The sequence below is a fragment of the Delphinus delphis genome, chromosome 13 (assembly GCF_949987515.2).
Source record: "Delphinus delphis chromosome 13, mDelDel1.2, whole genome shotgun sequence".
Taxonomy (NCBI): Eukaryota; Metazoa; Chordata; class Mammalia; order Artiodactyla; family Delphinidae; genus Delphinus; species Delphinus delphis.
In genome coordinates this window covers 2,014,684-2,041,146 of record NC_082695.1, presented here as the reverse complement: position 1 = coordinate 2,041,146, position 26,463 = coordinate 2,014,684, and the positions used below count along the sequence as shown (strand labels likewise).

Here is a 26,463-nt window from a genome sequence, read left to right as displayed (position 1 = left end):
TAGTGGGAAAGAATATTAAGAAAAAGAATGTGCGTGTGTGTAACTGAATCACTTTGCTGTGCAACAGAAATTAACACAACGATGTATATCAACTATACTTCAATTCAAAAAAAAAAGAAATAATGGGAGTTGTAGTCAGAGAGAATAGGCGGCCCCTTGGAGATATCTCACACTGTGGTCTCATGAGAATCAAATTGGAACTCAGAGAGCTCTGGTGACTTTTACTGAGGTGGGGGGACAAGGGCTAGACTGTCCTTCCATACGACGTGAGCACTTGCATAACGGGTGTCAGCCACACATTTCAACTTCACCCCATCTAAAGCCGTTGCCCTCATCAGTCTCTCACTTCATTCATTCTCTCATTCATGGGTTTTCCTTCATGCATTTTCTTGATCTGAACTTATTGAATTCTTCATGTACTTGTTCACTTACTCTCACTCTGTAAGGCAGAGGTCTTGTCCTACCCTGAAGGAAGGAAGGAAGGAAGGAAGGAAAGAAGGAAGGAAGGAAGGAGGGAAGGAAGGAAGGAAGGAAAAAGGGAAGGAAGGAAAGAAGGAAGGAAGGAAGGAGGGAAGGAAGGAGGGAAGGAAGGAGGGATCAGGGCAGCAGGTGCAACACGAGGGCCATCCGTGCTGTAAATCAAACGGACGCGCAAACGCTGGAGAGAACTCATCGGTCTTTGCTCCATTCAAGTCTCAACCTTTCTCTTCTAACACTTTTTTTAAAAAGAAAATCAGAGCTCTAAGAAATTACGAAGTTGACACATTCATCCTTCATTAGTTTTTCTTCCTGTGCTCCCCCACTGATGAAGCATCCGTGTGTCCAAAATAGAGACAAGGATGAACACAGGGGGAAAATGAAGCACAAGAAGCTGGACGGTGCTCAGGGGACACTGGGAGCTGAATGACGGACCTGGCTCTAGTGCACTGTCCCCGGCATCAAGTGCTTCGTAAATAAAACTCCAAGCTCGTGGAAAATGATGCTCTGCTGAGAAAATTCGACCTGTCTCCCTTGCTGGACAATACTTGTATTTCTGTCGGAGTATTGTCTGTCCTAGAAATTCCCAGCCTGGGGGCATGGCTTCTGGGGAGGCAGTGAAGGAGCGCGCATACCAGGCAGGTCTCTCCAGGCACCGAAAGGTCCCTCACACGTGGCGGAGAAGATAAGAGTAACATCACTGTCTGCATCTCCCAGCAATGTCCTTTCTGGATAGCATCTAATGAAACACTGCTGCTCAGCGGGCCAGCCAACTCGCTATGACAGGTCACAAGGACTGCAACTGTGTCCATCGCACCGGCCCGGTGAAATCTATCCTTAGCGCGAGGTCTCCGTAAATGATAACAGAAACAGCATCAGAAGTTACCTGCCCGATGCCACACGCTCCGCTAATGAACTCGGGAGCAGAAAAACCACTCTGACAGATAGGGGTCACCACCCAGGCAGGGTAAGCCATCGTGTCCTTTATTTGAGATCAAAGACCTGGAGGGACTGTCGGGGGATGGAAGGACCCACCGACTGGAGGAAGAGGTGTCTGCTGCGCATCCCATCTGGCGCCGGGTGGCGTCTGGGACCAGCACCTGTGCCAACGGTCACACTGTGCCCTGGCTGGAAAGGCCGGCTGCCCTCCCACGGGTGGGGGGCACCGGGCTTTGGGAAAGAAACGTAGTGAGAGATAGACACAGGGACCCAAGACCCATGGCTCTGAAAGAGGAATCCTCAGACGCATTTGGAGAGGGCCAAGAGGACCGAGGCCTGTGACTAAGGATGGGGCAGGAAGGAACTTTCCTGGTCCCCAAACCATCACAAGTGACATGGGGATACACATTCTGAACCGCTCAGTGCCCCAATCCCCTCCCCGCCTCCCTCCCTCTGGTTTCTGTTCTTTCGTCTTCCTCCCCTCTTCTCTCTCCTTATTTCTCTCCTTTTCTTTCTTCTTTCTGTGTTACCTGTCTCTCTCTTTCTCTCCCTGTCTCTCTCTCTCTCCCTGTCTCTCTCTTTCTCTCCCTGTCTCTCTCTCTCTCCCCGTCTCTCTCTTTCTCTCCCCGTCTCTCTCTCTCTCTCTCCTCGTCTCTCTCTCTCTCTCCCCGTCTCTCTCTTTCTCTCCCCGTCTCTCTCTCTCTCTCCCCCTCTCTCTTTCTCTCCCTCTCTCTTTCTCTCCCCGTCTCTCTCTCTCCTCGTCTCTCTCTCTCTCTCCCCGTCTCTCTCTCTCTCTCCCCGTCTCTCTCTCTCTCTCCCCGTCTCTCTCTCTCTCTCCCCGTCTCTCTCTCTCTCTCCCCGTCTCTCTCTTTCTCTCCCTCTCTCTCTCTCTCTCCCTCTTGTCCTTCGTTCATGAGATCACGCTGCACATATTTCTCTGAAATTTGATTTGCTCACTTAGCAGACTGTGATGTAAACCTCCCCAAGAGAGCAGCTGCAAACCAAAATGATTCCTCCCAAGGCTGTCGCGCCGCTCTGTGGCATGGATGCCCCGCGATTCACACAACCACACCCTGGGGTGAGCATTCGATTTAACCCCGTTACCTGTGCCCACACTGCAGGACTGCAGACCAAACCAAACCATCATTGTGAACGGGTTCCTGTGTCTCTTACAGGGCATATTCGGCATATCCCCAGAATGGAAGGTTGCAGGGTCAAAATAGACCTGTGTTTTTAGCTTTCATTGACGCTGTCGGGTTGCTTGCCCCCAGAGCTGAAGCAATTCATACCCTTTTCCATAATCCACAGGCGTGCCATTTTCCCTACAATTTCGCCAGCATCGACTGTTAGAGCTTTTCCTTTGATTTTTTTGCAGTTTAGAACATAATCGCAAGTCAACCTGGGAGAAACTAGAGAGCACGGGGACTCGTTCCGCGCCAGGAAGGGGAGGCAGGCGCTCCCTAGCCTGCGAGCAAGGGCTCAGGAGAGCAGCCAGCCACCCGCACCCAGGCCCCCTCCGCCGCCCGCGTCCTCCCAGCCGCCAGCCTCAGCCCGGCTCACCTTCTGCAGGAGGTCGATTTCCTGCTGCTTGGCGCTGAGGACGGCCAGGGCTTGTTCATGCTCCAACTGCAGCTGCTGCCGCCGTTCCGCGGCCTCTCGCATGTGCTGCGTTGGGGGGAGGGCAGGTCAGGTCAGCCCAGCGCCCGGCAGGGAGCTGCGTCCTGGGTCCCCACGGCCGGCTCCCCACTCTGACTCACCGCCTGCATCCCCGGCTTCTCCCGAGGGCAGCAGGGACCAGCCGGGGAAACCCTCACACCCACAAGCCTCCCTCCCCCGTTTTCACATTTTCTAGTTTACATGCCAGGAGCACGTGAGCAGAGCTGCAGGTTCCCGTGCTGTGGAGGTGAAGCTCTCTTCTTCCTGTTTGGAAAAAATCCTCCCTTCTCTCCGTGTTTTTCCCCCAGGTCTTCTGCAAATACCAGCCAAGACCTATGGACTTTTCCCTACATAGGGGTACTGTTCCAAGCTGTTTACTACCATTTAACTCATGTCATCCACAATAATCGTAGGAGGCAGGTACTGTAACTAGCCCCATTCTACAGATGGGAAAACTGACACACCAAGTTTTCCTTGTTTGTCACACATGGTGAGTGGCCGTTTGGGATTCAAATCGGACGCCTCCGTGGAGCCTCTGAATCTCAGGGTTTGGTCCTGTCCGCTCGCCCTGGGGAAGCGGGGTGCTCAGCCCCAGCAAGTCCAAATGCCCCCTCATTTGTCCCTCTGCAAAGGTCCCACCGAGGCAGGGAGTCCCAGGGCTGGACCCTTCCTCTGATCGGAACATCTTCTCCCCACCTCTGATGATTTCTTGTCACCCAAAGTCATCCCCCAGGAGAACCCACCAGCAAGCATCCCAGGACACCGGGACCTCCCCGGCCCTAACAGCGACCACCTGTGAACCCTGGTGGGGAGGAAATATGAGAAATGACACCATGTAGAAAAAAGGCGTGGGTGGGATAGACTTTCACACAGGCAGAATCACAGGGAATGCACAACATTTGGATTCAGCTTCCTCCCCTCCCTCCCTCCCTCCCTCCTTCCCTCCCTCCCTCCCTCCCTTCTTCTTTCTTTCCTATTTCTTTTTTATAACGAGATCTATGCCAAAGATGGCTTAGCAATCAACATTTTAAAAATCTGGATCTTTTCCCAAAAGTTTTAGCGATGTGTCCCACCCGGAAGGGCTGGCAGAGGCTGAGTCAGAGCTGTTCCCTTCCCGAGCACACGCCTCCTTTTTGCCGCTGTCCCTGCAGACCCAGTCTCACCTTCCTGTGACCTGACATCTGAGGGCATGACCCCTGTTATACAGACAGGAGATACCTTGATATAATGGGGAAGGGACCCTAACATACCTTCTTCCTTAGGTTGAATTTGTTGATGACTTATTATTATTACTTCTAAATTTTGTTTTAATTCTTTTACTTATTTTTATCCCCCAGGCTGGGGAAGGGGTCTCGGAGAGATAAGGGCAGAGAGGCAAATTTATTCTCTTCACCATTTTTCCCAAGTCCATCCCACCCACTGCCACCAAAAGCTCTTTCCTTCCGGGAAAGATCTTGGCACTCAACACTTTTAACCACAGATGGGGAAGCTTTGCAGGTTCACATCCCAAAGTTCTACTTTTTTTTTTTTTTTTTGCATTAAAAAGTGAAGTCTTCCTGCAGCCCGTGTTGCACGTGTTACATGCGTGGCGACATCACGCTCTGGCTTTGTCTCCAGTTTGGGGCTAAACAACCTTGCAGCCCCTCTGCTGTCTCACTTCCCTGGGAAGTTGCAATTTCTTAGCCCCTCGGTGGACGAGTGCTGGTTTCACTGTTGCTATGGAAACTCTCACCAGAACCCAGGATCCTGGAAAGTTAGAACCCCTCAAACATGAACCAAATCCCCTGAAAAGGTGGAAATGGGTGTGTTTGTCAGTGACTATAACCTGCCCCGAGCTGGGACTGGAATGGGCCATTTGTGTCTGTATGTGGGCGGGAGGAGAAACAGCACACATGCAACTTCTTGCGTCTGCTCCAGTCTCCAGCCTTCCTGGTCTGACTGCGCCTCGCCTTCCTGGGCAGGAGAGGGGTTATTGCTACGTAGCTTCCCAAGAGCCAGTCTTGAACACAGCTCTCCCGGCCCTGCGGAGCTCTGATTACCAACTTGGGCCTAGCAATTTCTAATGACCTCTTGTGGCAGATTCGATTCCCCCCTGCCGACCACCAACCCACCCTGATTCCCCGACCGGTGGCCCAAGGCACCAGGCATTTTCAGGAACACTAAGACGAACCCCCAGAGCCTTTAAACATGTCAGGAATTCTCTGAGCTTCCAAGAAGCTTTGGAAATTCTTCCACAAACACTTCTCACCGACTCAGAGGGATATTACTTTTGTCTGGTATTGGGTTTCTTCTTAAGGGCACTAGAGTTCATTAGTACTTATCCTCCACCAACTTTCATGGGGTTGTCAGAGGGTCGATGGGACCGTGTGTGTGAGGCTTCTCGCTCTAGAGAGGAGTATTTCTGTTCCATTCCTTCATTCATTTACTTCTGTATATTTATTCATTCAACCAACATTTACTGGGTACCTGTCATGTGCCACGACGCTGGGCATCAAGAACAACAGGGTCCTGCCTCCACGGATGGACATTCTAATTGAGCGAGCGGGTAAGAAAGGACATAGCAAAGCAAATAAACAAGGAAATGTCAATTGCAACAAGAAGCGTTAGGCTGAGCCACTAAAGTTGATATGCAATCATTCTGACCTATAAGACTGGCTATTTCACATAGCCTAATCCTGTGATGAAAGGCCAATCCAATACTATAATGAAGATTCACTCGCTCACTCATTCATTCATTCAACAAACAATTACCAAGTACTTGTCATGTGTCAGTCACCACCCTGGGTTCTGAAGGTGACAGCAGTGAAGACAAACACACACAAAACCAAGTCTCTTGGAGTTTACACTCGAGAGGGAGAGACAGACCCTACCCACGTATATTAAACAATGTGGAGTGTGTCAGGTGGTCCTAAGTGTTAAGGAGAAAAATACGGCGTGGGACGGGGGGCTACGGAGCTGCAGGTGTAGCAGAGGCTGGCAGTATTCACTGAAGTGGCCGGAGCCTCCCCAAGAAGAAGCGGAGACCAGAGGCTGGTGACGGAGCTCCGCCCCGCTCCCCGAGGAAGGGCTGTGGGTGGAGTCCAGGCGTGGGAACAGCATGGCGCCTGGATGCCGCCCATTCCCACCGAGCCGAGGCACTGAGCCAGGCTGCTAACAGGACTGTGGAGCACGGAGGCTGCACTGAGCTCCTAGGAAGCTTCCAGAAGGTTCCCTGCTCCAGACACCGCTCTCTGGTGCGGACAATGTCCCACAGGAGGGAAAGGGAGCCTTTAATCCTCCATCACTTCAAGGAGGAACGTCTTTCCAGAGTGTGCCTGACGATTTCCCCTTTGGTCTTTTTGGCCCAAACTGGCCAGATGCCCACCCTGAGGCCAACCCCTGGCCGCCGCAGGCTGAGGGGTCTTTGCACCCAGAAGGTGGGTCGTGCCCCTCCTCTGCTCAGAGCCCCTCAGTGGTCCTCATGACACAGAGTAAGACCGCAGTGCTGCCGTGGCGGTGAGGCTGCACTCTGCCCGCCTCTCCCGCTCTGCTACACACACCCGGGCTTTCCTACTCTTTCCAAAGACCAGGCAAACTTCCACCTCAGGGCCTTTGCACATGCTGTTCCCTCTGCCGGTCACACTCTTCCCCCATCCCCAATACTGGAAGCGCTTGTTCTCTCAAAGTCCAGGCTTTGCCCAAATACCACCTTCTCGGTGAAGCCATATTTAAAACTATAACCAACCCCCCTGCAGCATCCTTTTCTCCACCCTGCTTTATTTCACTCCAGAGCACTTCTCACCATCTAATATATTTCACACTTTACTAGCGCACTGTCTGCTTCCCCTCCCTAGGATGTAAACAGGCTCCTGTCTCAGGCTGTGGTCCCTGCCCTGGACAGGTCACTCAGTAAATAAGCCATCCGTTGTGATCTTCCCTCATGACTCCTTGGACTCAGCTCTGACCACCCAGTCTGTCCCAGTAACACTGGCCTCGGCCCAGCTCCGGGAATTTTCTGAACATTCCCCAACAGGTGCTTGCAGGGACAGTGATGGTGGAGGTGTGTTTCCGGTATCTCAGGTCAATAAAAGTGCAGGGTGAGGTGATCAAGAACCAGACTGCCTGGGTTCAAATCCCAGCTCTGCTGCCTCTAGCTAGTGACTTAACCTCTCTGGGCTTCATTTCCTTCTTCGGGATGAACTGTTTATTAGCACATGGATCAACTTTTCGATGGGTAGTTAACAATGTTGATTAGTTAATTAGGAATGAACACCTGCTTCGAAAAGGGGTTCTGAATATGACATGACTTAGGGTAGTACCTGGCATCTATGAAGCCTATTACCTTTCACTCTGAATATAAGAAAACCCCTTCCCATGGACCTCATGCAGTATCATGTAAGGCAGGACCCTGTAATGCAGCTTCGTGTAATAAAGTGTCATGTGATACAGTACCATGTGGTAGAGCATGATGTAATTTGGCATCGTGTAACAGAGCATCACGTTATGAAGTATCACGTGATGCCACTTCAGTATAAAACTCAAGGTGCACGGGGCAGGGGGGTCGGGGTAGAAGGTATTCGGTGACCAGGGACTCTACCAGCAAGGCAGTGAGTGACTAGGATGATGGCATTGGTAAGGTGGTGCAGTTAAACAAAATGTGCTACCATTCAGTAAGCACTTACTGAGTACCAGGCCCTGTCTCACCCAGTGCTGAGAGCTGTGTGCTGTGCTCACCGTTACAACAGGCCACAGACTCAGGGAAGCTGAGCGCCTTGCTTAAGGCCACACAGGGTGCTGCAGCAGAGCCTGGAAGCCATCCCAAGAACGGCAAACCACAGAGCCAGGGTCCGCCCGACCACTGACCCTTTGCTGGCCTCAGGCCACTTCTCCTCCATGGCCATCTTCACCGTGAAACTCTACCAGGGGCAGATCCACTTTTTCAGGCTCCCAAAGAGCGAACCTGGCTGGGATGGACAGTTAGGCAGCCGTTCCAGCTAATCTTTGTGCTTCTGTTTATTCCGGAAGTGGTCAGTGCCAAACGCAGCCTGTGTAATCTTTATTTAGCTTTGAGGGAAGTTATTAGTGGAAAGAAGGAAACCATCTTCCTTACGAGGATTCATTAGAAAGACGAACTGAATACAAAATTGCTCCAGGTGTGCTGTCCCAGGCATCGGGGTCACTGAAGGACAGAGGGGCCACAGACACTTAGCGGGCTCCTTGCTTAGAGGCAAAAGGGAGACGGGGGTGTGTAGGTCAGGTGCATGGGAACAGCTGGGATGGAAATAGCTGTCCTCGGGCTGAGGGACCAAGTCAATATAAAGTAGTTTTCAGGAAAGGAAAGTGTGTAAAAATCTATGCCCCTCGGGGGTGTTACAGATCAGGGTTCTTGGCGCTCCTTAATTAACAGAAATTGATAGAAGGCTGGACGAGAAATTCCCGCAAGGCTCTAGCGGGGCCTCTGCTGCAGCAGCGGGGAGCGAAAAACGAACAACAGGTTCCCTTGCCGGCTCCTTATCTGGGGTGAGGGTAGGCGTGGGTCCAGGTGGCTGGGCACCTGGCTTAGGTGGTATGTGCACCGCTTAGGCGGTGTTGAGGGCAGGGGCCCTGCGCAGTGCCCTGCCTTTGCTCCTGACACCCTGTTTTTCCTCCAGGCTCTTCAGAAGCAGCAGTTGGATTTTTTGGGGGGGGGTCTTTTTGTATCTTTTTATCCATAATTTGCCCCAACTGCAGATGCAAACAGTTATTTTTAGTCCCTTATAGCTTCTTTGTATTTTATTGCTTGAGGAGACATTTGTCCAGGCGCAGGCACTGCAGCAAAGGGTCCAGGTCTCAGCCTGTCTCAGAGGGACATGGTGTTTGAGGTTAATTATGATGGGCGTCGCAGCTCGGGGGACAAGATTAGCTGGGAACTTTTTTAGTTTCTTTTGCATCTTCCCACATCCTACCTGTCCCTTCAAAGCCATGTTCCTCTCCAGCAGCTGCCCATGTATCTGCTTCTTTTCTCAACACACTGCTTACGGGGTGTCTCTACTCACTGTCTCCACGACCCCACACCCCACTCGCCCTTTAAAGCTTCTTCACCTTGGCTCCCCTACCACCACTCAGCCGGCAGCCTCCTGCCAAGATGACCAAGGGGCTCCCTGCTGTCCAAGCCAGCGGTCACTTCTCTGCCCAGGGACCCCATGTCTCAGCAGCATGTAACATGTAACATGGCGGAGGGTCACGAAACACCCTCCGCTCCTGGCCCGGGGATCTCTACGCTGGCCCGGTGTCCCCTCTTCCTCTCCACTCCTGTCTGATCTCTGAACACTGGAGTGGCCGCTGCTCTGTTGACATTCTTTCTTTACGGGATCTTATCCCACATCACAGTTTAACTGCTGTTTACAAACTCACGCTGCCAAATGAAATGTTTCTCTCTACACTCATATCCAACTGTCCACCCCTCACCTCCACGTGGACATACAGGAGGAAGCTCAGACTCAGCCTGTCCAAAATAGACTTTGACCTTCTTTCTCCAGCCACCTGTGTCCCCAGCTGCCCCGTTCCAGCAAGGACCCCACCAGCCACTCAGTTCCTACAGCCCAAAGCCAGGAGTCACTCTTGCCCCCTTCCCTCCTTTGCTCGGCGTCCAAGGCTTTAGAAAATCTTGCATTTGCACCAAAACCCTTCCTGGATTGGCTCCTTTCTCCGTGTCCACTGCCGTCACTGCCCGACCGGCCGCTATCACCCCTCGGCCGGACCATAAGCAGACTTGGAGTTGGTCTTCCTGCCATCGGTCCTGCTACCTGACAGGTCCCCAAGAGAGGCCAGGGTGCTCTCTCCCAACCACGGCCATCTGTGATGGCTAATTCTCTGTCAACTCACCTGGGCTGAAGGATGCCCGGAGAGCTGGGAAAGCATGACCTCTGGGTGTGGCTGGGAGGGTGCTTCTGGAAGAGACTAGCATTTGAATTGGGGAACTGAGGACAGCAGATGGTCCCCACCCCACCCCCGTGTGAGAGGACACCATCCCATCTGCCTAGGACCCGAACGGAATGAGAGGCAGAGGGAAGGAGGGATTCACGCTCTCTGCTTGAGCCAGGACATCTATTTCTCCTGCCCTAGGACATCAGCCTCCTGAATCTCATGCTTTGGGGGTCAGACTGGGACTTACGGCATCAGCCCCTGAATTCTCAGGCCTCTGAACTCGGACTGAATTTACACCACCAGCTTTCCCGGTTCTCCAGCCTGCAGCTGGCAGGCAGATCGTGGGATTTCTCGGCCTCCATCATTGCACGAGCCGATTCCTAGAATAAAGCTCCTCTTGTATCTCCATGTCTCTCTCTGTATATGCGACTGGTTCTGTTTCTGGAGAACCCTGACTAATACACTGTCTTCTGCTTCCAGCACTCAATGACTGCCACTGCACTTAGAACAACGTTCAAAATCTTCGCTGCAGCTGATGGGTTCCTCTGTGATGGGGCTGCTTCTCTGCCTAATCCCTTCACTACGCCTTAGCCATGCTGGCCTCTGGTCAGCTCCACTGTCACGTCAAGATCATCCCCACCCCCATGTCTTAGCATATGCCATTCCACTGCCTGAAATGCTGGTCCCTGCATCTTCACATGGCTGGCCCTTCACAGCATGTATCCCCTCCAGAGATTATCTTGTTTATTTATATGTTTATTTATTCTATGTCTTCCCTCCCCCTGCTAATCTGTGAGATCCACGAGGTTAGAGAACTCATCTCCATCTGCTGATACGCCCCAGGGTCTAACACAGTCTCTGGCACACAGTGGGATGGCATAAATGACAGGACAGTGAAGTCCCTTATGCAGAACATTTCCCCGTGGCTCCAGCCCACCCTCACCTCTGGTCTCTCCATCACTGATGGTAGCTATCGTTATTCTGCATGTAACAGATGTACTGTCATTATTATTATTCTGCATATAATGTACGCATTATTATTATATAGGCACTATTATTCTTCTTCTGCATATAGACTATAATCGGCTTTGCTCTGTTCTGAGTTATTTTGTGTAACTCTCACTTTCTCAGTTGGACTCTGAATGTCTCTTCCATGCCCACACTCCACAGGCGGTAGAAGCCGGATTCACGTTTGCCAAATGGAATTCAACCAATGCTTATGGATGGAAGATCCACCCTGAGGCTGTCAGGAAACTAGATTCTGCCTTTGGAGAGACTAGAGGAGATACAATTCTCACCACATTTTCACCAAACTGTGAACCAGATACATCAACTAACTCTCCCGGAGGGAAACCATGCCGGTAGGGTGAGTGTCACCCATTTGTCCAATGTCCTCTAGGAGGTGGGCTTTGAAGACTGAGGAAGAGTAGAGTTAAATGGATGGTGAGAAAAAGTGTAAACTAAAAATAAGAGAGAGATTGGTTTTTAAGGCTGAAATCTGTGGAGTTAGGTGGACGGTGGAGAGAAAAAATTAACTCAGGCGACGGATGGGGTTGGACCTGCGAGCTGAACATTAGTAAGATCTGTGAACCAGCTAAAGCGGAGAAACAGACAAGCCTCAAAAACACACGCACGCACTCAACACACTCATATGTCCTGGCATAAGGATATGCTACTGCTTCGTCCAGTACAGCACTGACTTTCCAAATAGAGCCAGCAGATATGCCTACGTTGAAACACACATAGAAAACCACAGCGTTACAAGGTTCATATTTTTGAGATATTAATATTTCTTTCTGTCTCTCCTTCTATTTCTCCTCCACTCCTCCCCCACGTCCCAACCAGATGGCAGGTCCATTCTGCACTCATTGCCTCAGGGAGGGTGCACAGGGTGAAGGGCAGAAAAAAGGACCCTCCCGGGCTTTGGTGCACAAGCCCTACACCGATGAACTACTTGTGAGAACGACCTGAGACTAGAACGTCCCTCCTCACCCGCAGAAAAACAGTGCTTCATCGGAGGTTGACAGACAGGCTCACACGTGCATAGACACTGGTGAATTCCGGAGAGAAGGGCTTTGGCTCTGCTTTCTGGAAAGTTCCAGAGAGGTGAGACCCTAGAGGACTTATGGCTAACAGGTGAGTCCAGAAAACAAAGCTTTGAGCCACCCGGCAGAGGTTTCTGCACTACACGGGCATAGCCAAGAGTCAGTATGAACCCATACGACTAAACAAGTCATCTTTAGTCCTTTTGTTAATTATACCTTGCAAGTTGCTAAGAGAGTAGATCTTAAAAGTTCTCATCACAAGAAAAATAATTCTGTAACTATAGGTACAGTGATGGATGTTAACTAGACTTACGGCAGTGATCGTTTTGCAACATAGACAAATATCAAATCATAATGTTACACCCGAAACTGATACAATCCTTTGGTCTCATATTTTACAATGATGTCATGTAACTTTAAGCCTTGTCTCCAAAATGATGGGAAAAAACTGTTAGACTGTGGCTTGTGGATTTTTAAAGCCTATATGTAAATAATAAGAACTGGACAGAATGGTGGAAATCTCAGCATATGCATGCATGGGTGGGTGGGAGATGAAATCCTCCACCTTTTGGTATCATGTGGCCCCAACCCCAACTTAGGTGTAACCCTGGTGTGTGCCGGTAAACTGTCCTAATGCTCTCAGATCCACTCCTCCCCCTTCCCTGCTTTGCTCACAGAGAACTACATTTCCCAGACGGCCCTGCCCCTGCTTCTTGGGGACTGGCCAATTGGAGGCACCAGAAGGTGGGAAGAAGCGAGAAGCCAGGTATTTCTCCCTCTCTCTGCTTCCCGTGTTGTCTCCAGAGGTGGCTCTTCCTCCCCTGGGGCTCTAGCTCCTGCTGGGCAGCCCTCATCCATGGCTTCAGCCTCCGGCCCTTGGGAAGACCATCACCCCGCCCCCATCTCCGCAGCCTTAGAGGTGATATATCTCCAAGTGCATATTTGACTTCTCAGCTCTTCTTCTGCCTGTGTAACCAATCCTCTGCGTTAAAGTCCCTCCACCTGAAGACACCTAGATTGCCGTCTGCCTTTCAACTGAAATCTGGCTGAGAGACTGAAGGAAAAGGATGAAGCCAACTCCAAATTGACATTACATTTCTAGCAGTCTTTCAAAATGAGCGTCTTAAGGGAATTAAGTAACTTTGGGGGGAAATGTTATATTTCTTTCACTTGAGTTTTTACAATTAGATTCAAATCTGCTTTATAGATTTACTGTGACAACTGGAAGAAAAAAATGAAAACCCACTGAAATCTGAACTCTGCTGACACCCTGCAAAGTAAAGATTCATCAGTCCCGGAACATTTACAGCCTGAGAATGGCTTCATTTACTTACCCACAATTTCACTGGTTTGTTTTAATATCCCTTCGTTACTTTGCTTGAAACTTTTCCTACCAAAAAAAAAAAAAGATGGTTTTGATGCTTCTTCCCAACTAGGAAAAGTTGTTCCTTTCATTCTCAGTGTAGTTGATCTTGGACTGAGAGCTGCTTTAATGAGTCTGTATTATCTCCTCCCCTGGAAGGTAGGGCACAGACGTGCAATCTCAGTGAGCCCTGAAGCCTGGGGCTTATGCAGAGTGGTGGAAAAAGTTCAAGGATGACAATCCCTGGGTCCAGGCCCCAGCCTTCTGTCTAGGAAGTCTTCTTGCCCAAACACCAAAGGCTGAAAGCTCAGCGGGCTGAGAGCTTACTAGAAATGGGACAAGACACAAACACCTTTCCATTTTATTTCTGACATACACCCATCTGCTGAATACTGGAAACCTTAGAAATGATGAAAAATGGAAACAAATACATCCTTCTGTCTCATTTTTCACCTTCCCTTCACAGTTACTGTGAAGATGTCCAGTGGATGGATGGATGGATAGATGGACGGATAGACGGATCGATGGAAGGATGGATGGATGGATGGATGGATGGACGGATGGACGGACGGATCGATGGACGGATGGATGGGTGGCTGAGTGACTTTGACACCTGTAGCTGTCCCCACTTCCCTCACTGTCCAAGCTTGCCAATCAGCCCCTTGGCAGGCCACCAAGTACCCCAGGGTTGGGCTAGCTTTCATGTCCCAGTAACGTTTCAAGGTCATTTCTGCCTCCCTGACTTCAATTAGGAGGTTCCCTCTTCCCTTAATGGCCTGATTTTCTCCTAAATATTCACGAATCCCCCTGTGCCCCAAGCCTAACTCAAACTTCACTTTCTCCAATTTGTCCCAATTACTCTCATCCTATTGACTTCCTGTTCTGCAATGGACAGCTGCTAATCTTCTCTGCCCCGCATGTATTTCCTGTTCAAATGGGAGCAGTATCCTGAATTATCCCAAGGACATCAGCCTTTCCCTACTCTCAGCCTCACGTTTTTCAGGGAGTAACCCCAACCCTTGGCTCCGGGGTTTGCATGTGATCTACACTCTTCTAGGCACATGAGCCCAAAGCTAGACCAAAGGGACAAATTTTGGTTTCATGAGACATTTACTGGAAATATTAGGAAAGAAAGAGACATCCTCTTCCGTGGTGACTAAATTGGTAGGATGCAAGCCAGGAGATGTTGGGTACCATCTTTGACGTGACTTGGTGAGAGCCTGCCTGTGAACTGGACTGACAGGAAAAAGCAGAGATAAAAGATGAAGAGAGACTGTTCTTGGTGACATCACCTGGGCACCTTGATTCAACCTTGCCTGAAGCCTAACCTCGCTCATATTTCCCACTTTATAAACCAATTATTTCTTTCTCTTAAAACCATTTGACATAGGTTTGCATGAACTTGATCCCAAATGGTCCTCACTAAAATATTTTTCAACAGCATTTACGACTGCCACAAAACTTACTTAATTCTATAATGTCTCATTTTTATGCACTGAACCTTCATAACTTTTTAGTCTTGTTTCTCAAAATAAAGAGACAGCTGGTGGATCGTGACAGTTTTGGAGTCCTTTCAATTCCCTGTTTTGGGGAAGAAGCAGCCAGAGACCCAAAGGAGCTTTCCAGAAGTAGAATGACAACTTCTCGGCAGCAGAAAGAGGATAAACTGGGGTGCAAGGGCACGGGGGTGGAGTGGGGTGCAATGAGGTGGGGCTGGGGCAGGTGCTGGGTACCATGTCTCTCCTGGGGCCAGGAAACAAAGTCCTAAGATCAAAGTCACTGGCAGCAAGTTTCGCTATTCAAGGAGATCACTCTTATCCACAGGGTACCTGTGGTGTGTAGAGGTTGAAACCCATGAGTCCAGCATCTGAACCACCCAAGGGGGTTCCAGTGAAACTCTGGGCTGGATGGTGGCCAGGCCAGAGGATTGAAACAGAGACCACATTTAAACCCGCACTGGAGCTCTGCCACCCTGGGAAAGGGTTCGGGTGGAAGGAGGGAGAGACGTGGGCAGCCGTGAGCCTTCACGGGAGCTCCTGATACCGTGTGTGTGGCCCCCGCGGTCAAAGCCTCCTTGGTGTTTATTGCAGGTGGTACACCTGGTGGACATCGACGTCCTTCTTGTTTCTATAAGCAGACTGCTGGCATGCCTTTCCCAGAGTGTCCTGCCCGAGGTCCTAGCCCCAGGCAGCACCATCTTCCTTCTCGTCTAAGCGTGTAACCTTTACTAAGTTCTCGAGTACTGTTGTGCTAAGTATTTAACACATATAACATATTGAATCTTCACAACAACACTTGAAGCAGGCAATATTTTATTCCCATTTACAGCGAAGGAAACCGAGGCCCAGAGAGGTTAAGTAACTTGCCCAAGGTTGCCCAGCTAGTAAATGATGAGGCCGTATTTGAACACAGATCTGTGCTCACATTCTCTCCACTCATCTGTCTGCTCTACGGGAGATTTCCGGCAGGACCCCACCCTTATTTGTGGGATGTGCTGACATCCAGCAGACTTGGCAAGAAAGTCAACGCAAGAACATTTCCTGGAGTTACTTCAGGTCCCTCTGGGGTTCTCAGGCCACTGAAGACACGCTGCCCTTGGCCACGTGACCAGTGCGCAGAGCACTCGGCGTTTCTCCAGGGAGGAAATTTACATCATCATCACTGGTATCAATTCCACAAGCCGTCATGATCCAGGCTGTCCCTGGGAGCACGAGGGGCCCATGGGTCCTTGCAGAGAGTCTGGAAATGCCCGGCTTTCATTCCAAGACAAACTCCCACCAAATTCCTAAGGTTTGGCTTCTGCTTCCTTTTACAAACCTCTTCCCAATTCCAAGGGCACAGGCCACGCTCCACGGGAACATTTCACATCAGAAGTCCTGAAGATCGTGCGCCCCAGCGAGAAGTGCCCGTTTGATATGCTTTGCCTGTGGCAGGATGTATTTTTAAAGCGGTGATATTTATAGCTGGATGTCGGCATTAACACGAGTGCTTAAGTAGCCTCCAAGTGTCAAGATGCTGCTTCCCCGGGAAAGCTCAGATGTGACACGGTGGGAACGAGTGTGGAGCAAACGGAGTCATCTCAGCCGCGTTAGAGCAAAGGGGGTTTGTCTTCTGCTTTGGCTCCTGCCCTGCCTGGTAACGAAATTCAGGAAAGACTCACTTCCCTCAACAGGAGTTAACAGCGATGCTCCTAACGTCACATTCATGGGATCTGGTACTCCTGGTGGAAGTAATGAAGCATTTCCGTGCCCACGATTCCCTTTTACAAGACACCCGGTGGGAAGAACACAGCTCTTACTGAGTTCATGTCTTCAAAACCAAGGAAGAAGGCATTTAAAGCCGTGTGTTTTCTATGCCTTATGACTCCCTGTCCCGTCTGTGGAAGTCAGACTCATTCCTAATGAGGATCGGTGTGGGAAAGAGCCATGGAAGGCAAAATATATTTTAGCCGAAGTATCTTCGTTTCTCAAACTGGAAAAAATTAGGAAGTCAGGAGCCCCCTTATCAAACACTGGAGCTCTCCTGATTCCTGATCGTCCTTAAGCCTCCAGACAAGCCTCTCTCCTGCGCATCTGACCCTGACGGATTCTGGAGACATGGGGACAGTGGCACTCAGGGTTATTAAGATCACCTTTCCGAAGCACGGTTTTCGTCATGTGCCAGTGGTCCCTGCCTGCCAGGCCTGGGGATTGAGGCCAGCCAGGTGCAGGGCATAAGGTCAGCCAGCCCTGCCTTCAAATGTCGTTTCGACCCCTTATAAACTGTGTGCTCGGAGGTGAGGTGTGTACCTCTTTGAGCCTCAGTTTCTTCACTTATCGAGTGAAGGAGAAGAATCCAACCTTCCCAAGGTCATTGCAAGGACCAGATGAGATATGAGCTTCAAAGTGACCTGCACAGTAATGACCTTTGATGCAATTATGGGTCAGTGTTGATTTCGGTTTTCCCTTTTTTTTTGTTTTCTGTTTGTTCCCTCTCCTTTCATCGCTGTTTCGCCTTTCCTGCTTTCTTTCCAATGATCTGAATGCTTTGTAGTATATCCCATTTCAGGTCTTTATTGGGTGACTATATATTTTTATACACCTCTTAGTGGTCGTTCCAGGGGTCTCAATATACGTGTTTAAATTAAAATAATCTATTCAGAATTAAACTGTGCCGCTCCAAGTGGAATGCAGAGGCGCTACCCCTGTCTCAGCACCTTTACTCTCTCTCTCTGTCACTGTCTTCCCATGGATCCAAGTGGAATGCAGAGGCGCTACCCCTGTCTCAGCACCTTTACTCTCTCTCTGTCACTGCCTTCCCATGGATCCAAGTGGAATGCAGAGGCGCTACCCCTGCCTCAGCACCTTTACTCTCTCTCTGTCACTGTCTTCCCATGGATCCAAGTGGAATGCAGAGGCGCTACCCCTGTCTCAGCACCTTTACTCTCTCTCTGTCACTGTCTTCCCATGGATCCAAGTGGAATGCAGAGGCGCTACCCCTGTCTCAGCACCTTTACTCTCTCTCTCTGTCACTGTCTTCCCATGGATCCAAGTGGAATGCAGAGGCGCTACCCCTATCTCAGCACCTTTACTCTCTCTCTGTCGCTGTCTTCCCATGGATCCAAGTGGAATGCAGAGGTGCTGCCCCTGCCTCAGCACCTTTACTCTCTCTCTGTCACTGTCTTCCCATGGATTACTACATCCAAACACAGAGAGAACCCTCAGGGTTATAATTTTTCTTTGAACTGTCATACATATTTTAAAGGACCTAAGAGGAGAAAAATAGGCTATTACATCTCCCCAGCTACTTACCATTTCTGTTTCTCTCATCCACCCGGGACTTATTGAGCGCCAAGTATGTGACAAGTGCTAGCAACACCGTAAAGACAAAAACGGAAGTGGTCCTGGCTTGTGTGGAATTCACCTTCTAGTGGTGAGGATAAGGGTTAATCAAATAAGGCTAAAAAACTGCAAACTTGTGACAAGTGTCATGAAAGAGAAGTGCTGGATGCTGAGAGTCTTCCATCACTAAAAGATGAGCCCTGGGGACGTCAGCTTCCCTGGGGAGGTGACAGACGAGTGGATTTTTGAGGATGCATAGGAGTTGGTTAGAAGAGGGAAGAGCAAAGCGTTCTATGTAGAGGGAGCAGTATGTGCAAAGGCCCTGTGGCAGAAGGGATCAAAGCCAGGTCAAGGGTGAAGGAAGGCTGGTGTGACTGGCATGGGGGGAGAGATGCAGAATGTTGGAGGGGAAGCCAAGGGGGCCGACAGGGACCAGACCATCAGGGCCTTGAAGGAATGTCATCCTCATTCTCAGAGCGATGGGCAGCCAGGCAAGGATGCAAGGATGTGGGTCAGGGTATAACATGAGGGGATCTGTGTTTGCAAAGACTGTGGTATGGAGAAAAGATCAGAGGGGAGCCAGAGTAGAGGAGAGGAAGAGGCAGGAAGTTAGGGAACATTTAATAGAACCTGAGCAAGCTGTGTGCTCTCAGGCAGCAGGAGTAGAAATTGAGGACAGTCAGGTTGGCTCAGGAGGTTTCTGGATGGCTTGCTTTAAATCTGTAGGACTTTCCATGAACTGCACTGCCAGTACGAGGGACAGGGAATTGCACACCTCCGGCTGGAGCAGCTGGGCAGATGGTGAGACAGGGAAACAGAATCCGATTGGGCTTCTTATTTCAGGGCCTGTGGGTTTGTGCTGAAATGGAGTTTACCTCCTGGACACGTGCTTTCGTTCATGCAAAAATAATAATTATTAAATTATTAATTATTTAATAATTGTGAAATTATTCTTTTAATAATTATTACATTAGTAAAAATAACAATCTAACTCTAACCCTAGCTGAACACTTAACTCTGTGCCAGATACTCGATGTCTGGGATAGAATAACGAGTAAGTCAAAGGTCATCTCTGTTCTTATGAAGTTTACATTCTGCTGGGGAAGGGTATGCAGAAACTAAACAAGGAAGCTGGCAAGTAATAAGAATTTCAGAGATTGATAGAGGAGAGAAAGCGAGGTGACGTGCAGGGGAGAGAGGCAGGTGTACCGATTCTACTCAAGCCGGTCAGGGAGGTGATATTTTAGCCGAGACCTACATGACGACAAGCAACGTTTTGAGGAAAGCTCTGGAGGCAAGAGCCAGCTTGGCGTGTGTCCACTGGCTGCAGGGTTGCGAGGGGCTGGGGGTGGTGAGAGGTGAGGCAGAGGGGCAGATCTGGGAACAGATGAGGTGATCGCCCTGCTGTGGGTTCAGTTCTGGACAGTTCTGGACAGCTGTGGGTCCAAATGGACGTGTTGAAGCCCTCACTTGACTACATGTCTTGGTCACTAGATACGGACGTGACTCACTTTTAAATTATTGCCTGAACGGTCTGCTTTTGGTGAACATCACGGTTGCATGGCTAATGCTACAATAAAGATCTGGGGCACACAGTGGGAGCTTTATGTCTCTGTACGCTCCCAGAAGGGAGACTGAGGGAGAAGAGTATGCTGAAGCTGAACATGGACAGTTCCAGAAGCCAGAAAGACTTCACCTTCGGCCGGCATCGTGTAAGCATGCCTGCTCCCCACTCCTCGCTGGCCCTGGGCACTGTCACTCCTAAAAGTTTCTTCATCTGATGAAGAGATCGGCATCTCGCTGTCGTTTTAATTTGCATTTTCCTGATGATCAGTGAAGTTGAACACTTCATATGCTGAGTAGCTCAGAATTTTGAAGCGCTGGGTGGGGATCCCAGCAAAGGACAAAGAGCTGGGCTGCCTGCTGCACGGAGAAAATCGTCAACTCCATGGTGGGGTCCAGTGCGGGGGGGGGGGTCCGAGCCTCAGAATGAGATCTCGTCCCATCCTTTTGCTGGATGCAAAGAAGGCACGTGTGTGTCCCACAGCACTAGCCGATGAACTGGCGGTGCCTCTTACCTAAATCTCTCCCCATGGAGACAGGAGCGGAGAATGAAGATCAATACATTTCCTGCTTCTCGCCCGTCTCTGAACATCCAGATAAAGCTATCATCTATTCACATCAAGGGTTTTGCTGGAGACGGAGCCCTAAACATTATTCTCATGTTCAGAGAACGCTGGAGGGTTTTATTGGCATTTGAGTATCAGCACATAGAAAATGAACTCCAAAACCTTAATTAAACCTGACAATGACCGCAGGCAGGTTTGTGTTCGTAGGTATAAGGATGAATCTCCGTGCACAGATGCAAAGTAATGGGAGGGGAAGAGGGAAGGAGCTGGAGATAAGGGAAGATTGTCACCTCGAGAGTTACTTATTCATCCCAGATAATCAGTTGTTCATTAACACAAAATAAGCGTCAGATTATCGTCACTGAAATTGACTAATCTGTTGATTGTGAGAACAAAATCTGGTCCAGAATACTTTTTCCCTTGTCTTTGAATCATAAACTATAATGGATTAAGTTTAATTAATCAAAAATATTTTTACAGCCCTGGGTCAGATTTCTAGAATTTGCACTGCGTGCTGGTCAGATAACCGGAAAGGGGGCTGCAAAGGTTCCCTTGTAAACCTGCCGCCAGCACGGCCGGTCGACAAAGTGCTCAGGGGTCCTTGAAGTCAAGGAAAAGGATGGTCCTGATTAACTCATGGTTTTTTAAAATTAAGTGAAAGTCAGCCTTGAAATACCTCACTCCACGGTCTTACTGGAGATGTCCAAATACTTAAATGATTTGGGGCTTCCCAGTGGATCAGTAGGGATGGGACGGAATAACACACACTCTCTCTCTCCAGGAACTTTTTTCCGAAAAAGGTGACACTCACAGCTTCTGGGTGGATGTGAATTTGGGGGACGCTCTTCATCCCCACACAAAGCCGTCCAGTAGCTTCTCCGTGACTGCGGTTCCCACTGAGCTCCAGGAACTGCCCGCAGGCCCAGGGAAGGCGGGGACAGCTGCCCGCTCTGCTGGTCTCTCTCTGCCTTCCCACCCCTGTCGGTTCCCCCGGCCCACGCCTCTCGAAACGGTCTCTGTGTTGACCTCTCTTGTGTAAGTTAGACACTTGGAGTGTGGCATCGTTCCCTGTCAGGATGCTAATGCTGTCCTAAAATAGAGACACACGTCTCTGTTGCATCTGACAAATGCAGCCATCTTTCGGGTCCTGAGTAAGAAGACGCAGGGAAGAGAGGCAGGATGCGCTCCGATCAAACACAAAACCCGGAGCTTCGCACGTTCCTCTTCCACTTCCGTGGAGCTGGTAAGATGCTAAGGGTCTAGACGATCCGAAATATCCGGCAACAGGAAATTTACATGAAAACACCAGCTTTTTTTTTTTTTTTTTCAGAATCCTTGAGTCCAAGAAGCTTGGTTTACTCCGTTCATCACAAGGGCAGACACTTGTGCCGAGACCTAACCCAGGGGCTGCTGGGCTTGAAGGTGGGGAGCTCCGTGGGGGGACACCCTTGCCAGACAGTCACCCGGCCTGGGCCGAGCAGGGGCTGGAAATCACCAACTCTCCTGTGGTTTGTCCTCTTGGAGAATCTCAGTCTCTGCCAGAAAGAGGCTGCGCTTGATTTGTGGCTGCATTTTTACAGAAGCACTTGTAAGCCCCAAAGAAGTGACCCTTCTAGACAAGCTTCCTCGACCACAAGCCTTCACCTGCTCCATTACTCTCCACGATGGCAGAAGGTGTCTGCAGTAACAGGCCATGTCAGTATCATGCGGTCTCTCGCTCACACGTTCACTCATTCACTCATTCATTCATTTACTAATTTAATCAATCAATCAATATTTACCAAGTGCCTTCTAGATGTCAGATTTTGTCCTATGAACTGAAACAAAGTCTCTCTCAAAGAGGCTACATTTTGGTAGGAGAAAACAAACAATATACAGATAATTAAAACCAGCAAGATAAGTTTTCTTGGAAGAAAATGAATTGGAGGATGTGATAGCAACTTCTTATCACAGATAAGGTGGCCAAGAAAGTCATTGCCAAGTAAGTGACATGAAACCAAGACCTAATTAATTGACCCAGAGTCAGAAACACAAAGTGCTGAGGGAAACAGCCTTCCAGGTGGAAGAAGCAGTAAGTGCAAAGGCCCTGGGGTGGACGTGAGTGCAGTAAGTTCCAGAAGGACAGGGATGGCCACTGTAGCCGGCTCCAGGCTGTAAGGGGTCATGGTAGGATGAGGGCTGAAGGATTACGTGGGGGCCACAGAGCACAGGGTCCTGCGGGAAAGAGTCTAGATGTTCATCTCTGTGCAGTAAGAAGCAATTGGTGGGGCGGTAAGCAGTGGGAACATGACGCAATTTCTGTTTTATCAACGTGGCTGTGGCTCGACACCAGGGGATAGCCCATCTTAGGAAGGGCATATATGCCTGAAGGCTTTGCAAAGCGGAGGGCTCACCTCTTGGCTATTGTAAGCAAGGCAGACTTGAGACTATCCTACCTCCCTCTCTCATTCGTTCAGCCCACAAACATTTATTGTACGGTTTTCCTACGCCAGGCTGGGCACTGAGGATACAACGATAAGCAAAAAAGACATGGAACTTGCCCATATTGTGCTTCTCCTGGAGGGTAACCAGGACAAAAGCAAGCCAGACAGCAGACACAGCAAGTGCAAAGGCCCTGCGGTGGCTGGAGCACCCCAGGAAAAGACCGGAAAGGAGGTAGTGTGTCTGAGAGTGAGGAGGGGGCCTGGCCTTCCACACCTCAAGTTATTTGTCTCCCTGGCCTCCTCTTTTAACCTTCTATCCCCCTTTTCATTCTATTTCTGCAACTCTGGCCTCTGCTCTGTTCCTCAGACATGGCAGGCCCTCTGTCTCAACCCTTTGTATCTGCTCTTCCCTCTGCAGGAACATCCTTTCCCCAGACTTCTCACAACTGTCTTCTTCCCTTCACCCAGGTCTCCGTCCACATGTCACATAATCAGTGAGACCTTCCCAACCACTGAATATAAAGTAGCACTTTCATCTTCATCACCCTCTAACCCCTTGTGTTTGTCACCCCTGATACGTACATCAATCTGTCTATCAACTCTCTGCCAGAAGCAAGGACAGCACCTAGGAAGTGTTTGCCACATATTAGGTGCTCAATAAATACCTGTTGCATGAATGTGTCTTTTTTTTTTTTTAATATTTATGTGGTTGCGCTGGGTCTTAGTTGTGGCATGGGGGCTCCTTAGTTGTGGAACGTAAACTCTTAGTTTCAGCATGCATGTTGGGATCCAGTTCCCTGACCAGGGATCAAACCCGGGCCCCCTGCATTGGGAGCACAGAGGCTTAACCACTGGACCATCAGGGAAGTCCTGAGTACATCTTTATGTGTGGGTTTTCATCAGGGCTATTACACTGGAAGGTCTGCAGGAAACCAGTGTCTGAGGCATCTGGGACCCATTTCCTCTGAATATCACCATATCTGGTCCTACTTTTCTGGCTGTTCAAGTGCAAAGTTATTTGGCGGCCCCCCTGATAGAGCAGAAAAGGACGCTGAAAAAAAAATTAACATATCGATGTGCTGCTGCACTCCTGCTTTACATAACCCATTACAGACCTTAAGGCGCACGTTGTCTTTTGCTAAATTGAATTATCAGTATGAAGACACGTGGCCCATCAGTGATATTTGGAAACAAAAAAGCCGACATATGGACGTGATCAATGGAGTAATTATCAGCTCAGACAGACGCGTAACGCGTGTTGGCCCAACTCCAGAGCTCTGTGACACCACATCAACATAAAATGCACGCTCTTCCTTTACCGAATGGCATGTCCTCTCTGCCCCCATCACTCTGAGAACTTGGAAGAAGACGGTGTCAGGCACAAGGCAGCACAATTTAGTTGACTGTGACCACCAGATGTTCAAAGGACAGGACGCCGTGGTCGCCTTCAGAGCTTCACACTTTAACCCCAATGAATTGTTCCTGCCTTTCACGTCACCTGATAACTGAATGAAGCCGCTTCCTGAGGATTAGCAGGGTGGTCCCCAGCGTGAGGACGGAGGTTCTCCCGCACCAAGGATCCCCTGCTCACGGTGCACTCCGTCTCCAACACAAGGGGGTTCCCTGACCCCCAGTCCAAGCCCCTAATGATCTGCGTCACAGCCAACGGCTCCGTCCCTCACCCAAACACACCTCCGAGCCCTTGGCATCACCCTGGGCCCTTCCCTATCATACCCCACGGCCAAGCTGTCAGCAAATCCTGTTGATTTCACCTTGAAAATATACACAAACTTGACCGCTTCTCTGTCCCCTCTGCTCCTGCCTTGGGGGAGGCACCCACATCCCGTGTCTGGAGAATCCCTCCTAACCCACCCCCTGGCTCCCACCCCTGCTCCCTGGCTTCTTCTCTCGGTGCGGCCACTGCAGTGACCCTCGACAGATGAAAAGCGGATGCGGTCCATCAGCTCTCCAGCACCCCGCCCCGGGAGCATCGATCCCCTCGCCGCGTGTATCCACTGGCTTGGTAAGGGGACGTCACACCTGTTCCTGCATCTCGTGAAACCAGGCCGGCCTGAAAGTTGCTTTGGCCGATGGGAGAGAGGGAGGGAGGGACTTGCACCCTTCCGGCCTGGTCCTCCCGCGCCCTCCCGCGCACCCCTCTCCTTCGTGGCCCGTTATGCCGCTCTTAGAAGCCTTAGTTAGCCTGCTGGGGGTTGGGACAGCAGGGAACCAAGCCAGTCACCCTGACCCAGACCGTCCGGCGTCAACAATAGCCGGCCAGGTCCAGCCAAGACGACAGCACCGGGCAGCCAAGCCACGGCCTCGGGGACTGTACGAACCGTTCTTGTTTGGAGCCACGGGCTTTGGGCTGGTTTCTTACGCAGCAGTTTTGTGACAAAGGTGTCTGACGACACTTAGAGCAAATTCCAAAACCCCTGGATTTCTACTCGGGCTCATAAGACTGCCAGACCTCACCCCAATCTCAGCTTCATCTGCACCCCCCGCCCCTCGGTCCCTGTCCACCAGCCACCTGGCTGATACGCGGACACGTCGAAAACCTGCCCATCTCAGCTCCTTGCACTGTCCACCTGCCGGGTGTTCCTCCCCTGAACGTGGACAAGCCCCCTGCACCCCCTTCACTGAGAGGCACTCACTCTGCTCAGTTGATGTGTCTGGGAGAAGCCCCCTCCCAACCATTCTTTATTTTATTAAAGTGTACTTGATTTACAGGTTGTGTTCATTTCTGCTGTACAGCACAGTGACTCAGTTATACATAGACAGACCTTCTTTTTCTTATTATTTCCCATTATGGTTTATCGTAAGATATTAAATATCGTTTCCTGTGCTGTAGAGTAGGACCTTGTTGTTTCCAGCTACTTTTAATTAATTAATTTATTATTATTTTTTTTTTTTGCGGTACGCGGGCCTCTCACTGCCGTGGCCTCTCCCGTTGCGGAGCACAGGCTCCGGACGCGCAGGCTCAGCAGCCATGGCTCACGGGCCCAGCCGCTCCGCGGCATGTGGGATCCTCCCGGACCGGGGCACGAACCCGCGTCCCCTGCATCGGCAGGCGGACTCTCAACCACTGTGCCACCAGGGGAGCCCTCCATCTACTTTTTAAAAGGGTCACTACATCACTTCCTACTGCCTCGCCCTAATGTATTGTCCTTCAAAGCGCTTACCACTGCCTGACACCACGTTACAAATGTGTGTCTTCTTCTGCACGGCGTCTCCTCATTGACTCTGCTTTGCTAATTACAACGCTCCTGCTGCCGGGAACCGGGCCTGGTACACAGGCAGTGCTCAGTCGACATGTATGAGTGAGTGAGTGAGTGAATGAATGAATGAACGGTCATGTAATAAACACTGTGGGCCAGGGACACCACTGTTTGTCCTGACTACGCAGACCCCTGTTGAGATGCACGGGTACATCCCCTTCTCCTGGTAAGGCCGCTGGGTGTGGGGTGATTCCCAACCAGATAAGGTGGACAGGCGAAGGGGAGCCTTCTTATCCCATCTTTGCTCAAACTCTGATGTTTTCCATCTCTTGCTATTTTTAATTCCGAAGAACAGGAATGGGTCCAGGAACATTACTTTTCCTATTCTTCAATTCCCACCACGAAGAACTCTTCCTGGGTTCTTCCTAGGTGTGGGAAATCTGGCTTTAATGATTCCTCCCAATTTTCCTTGCTAATAGCTCAGGAAAACGGCCTTTAGGTCTGCTTG

At 50.2% G+C, this 26,463-nt stretch overlaps 1 protein-coding gene across 1 annotated transcript in view; it reads right to left on the bottom strand.

Moving 5' to 3' along the window:
- The window catches only part of RIMBP2 (RIMS binding protein 2), a 238,106-nt gene that overhangs the window by 71,421 nt on the left and 140,222 nt on the right, over positions 1-26,463 (bottom strand). Inside the window, exon 4 of the mRNA XM_060029334.1 lies at positions 2,977-3,081. Coding sequence (XP_059885317.1) covers positions 2,977-3,078 — 102 coding nt within the window. The 5' untranslated portion in view covers positions 3,079-3,081. The remainder of the gene's footprint in view (positions 1-2,976; positions 3,082-26,463) is intronic.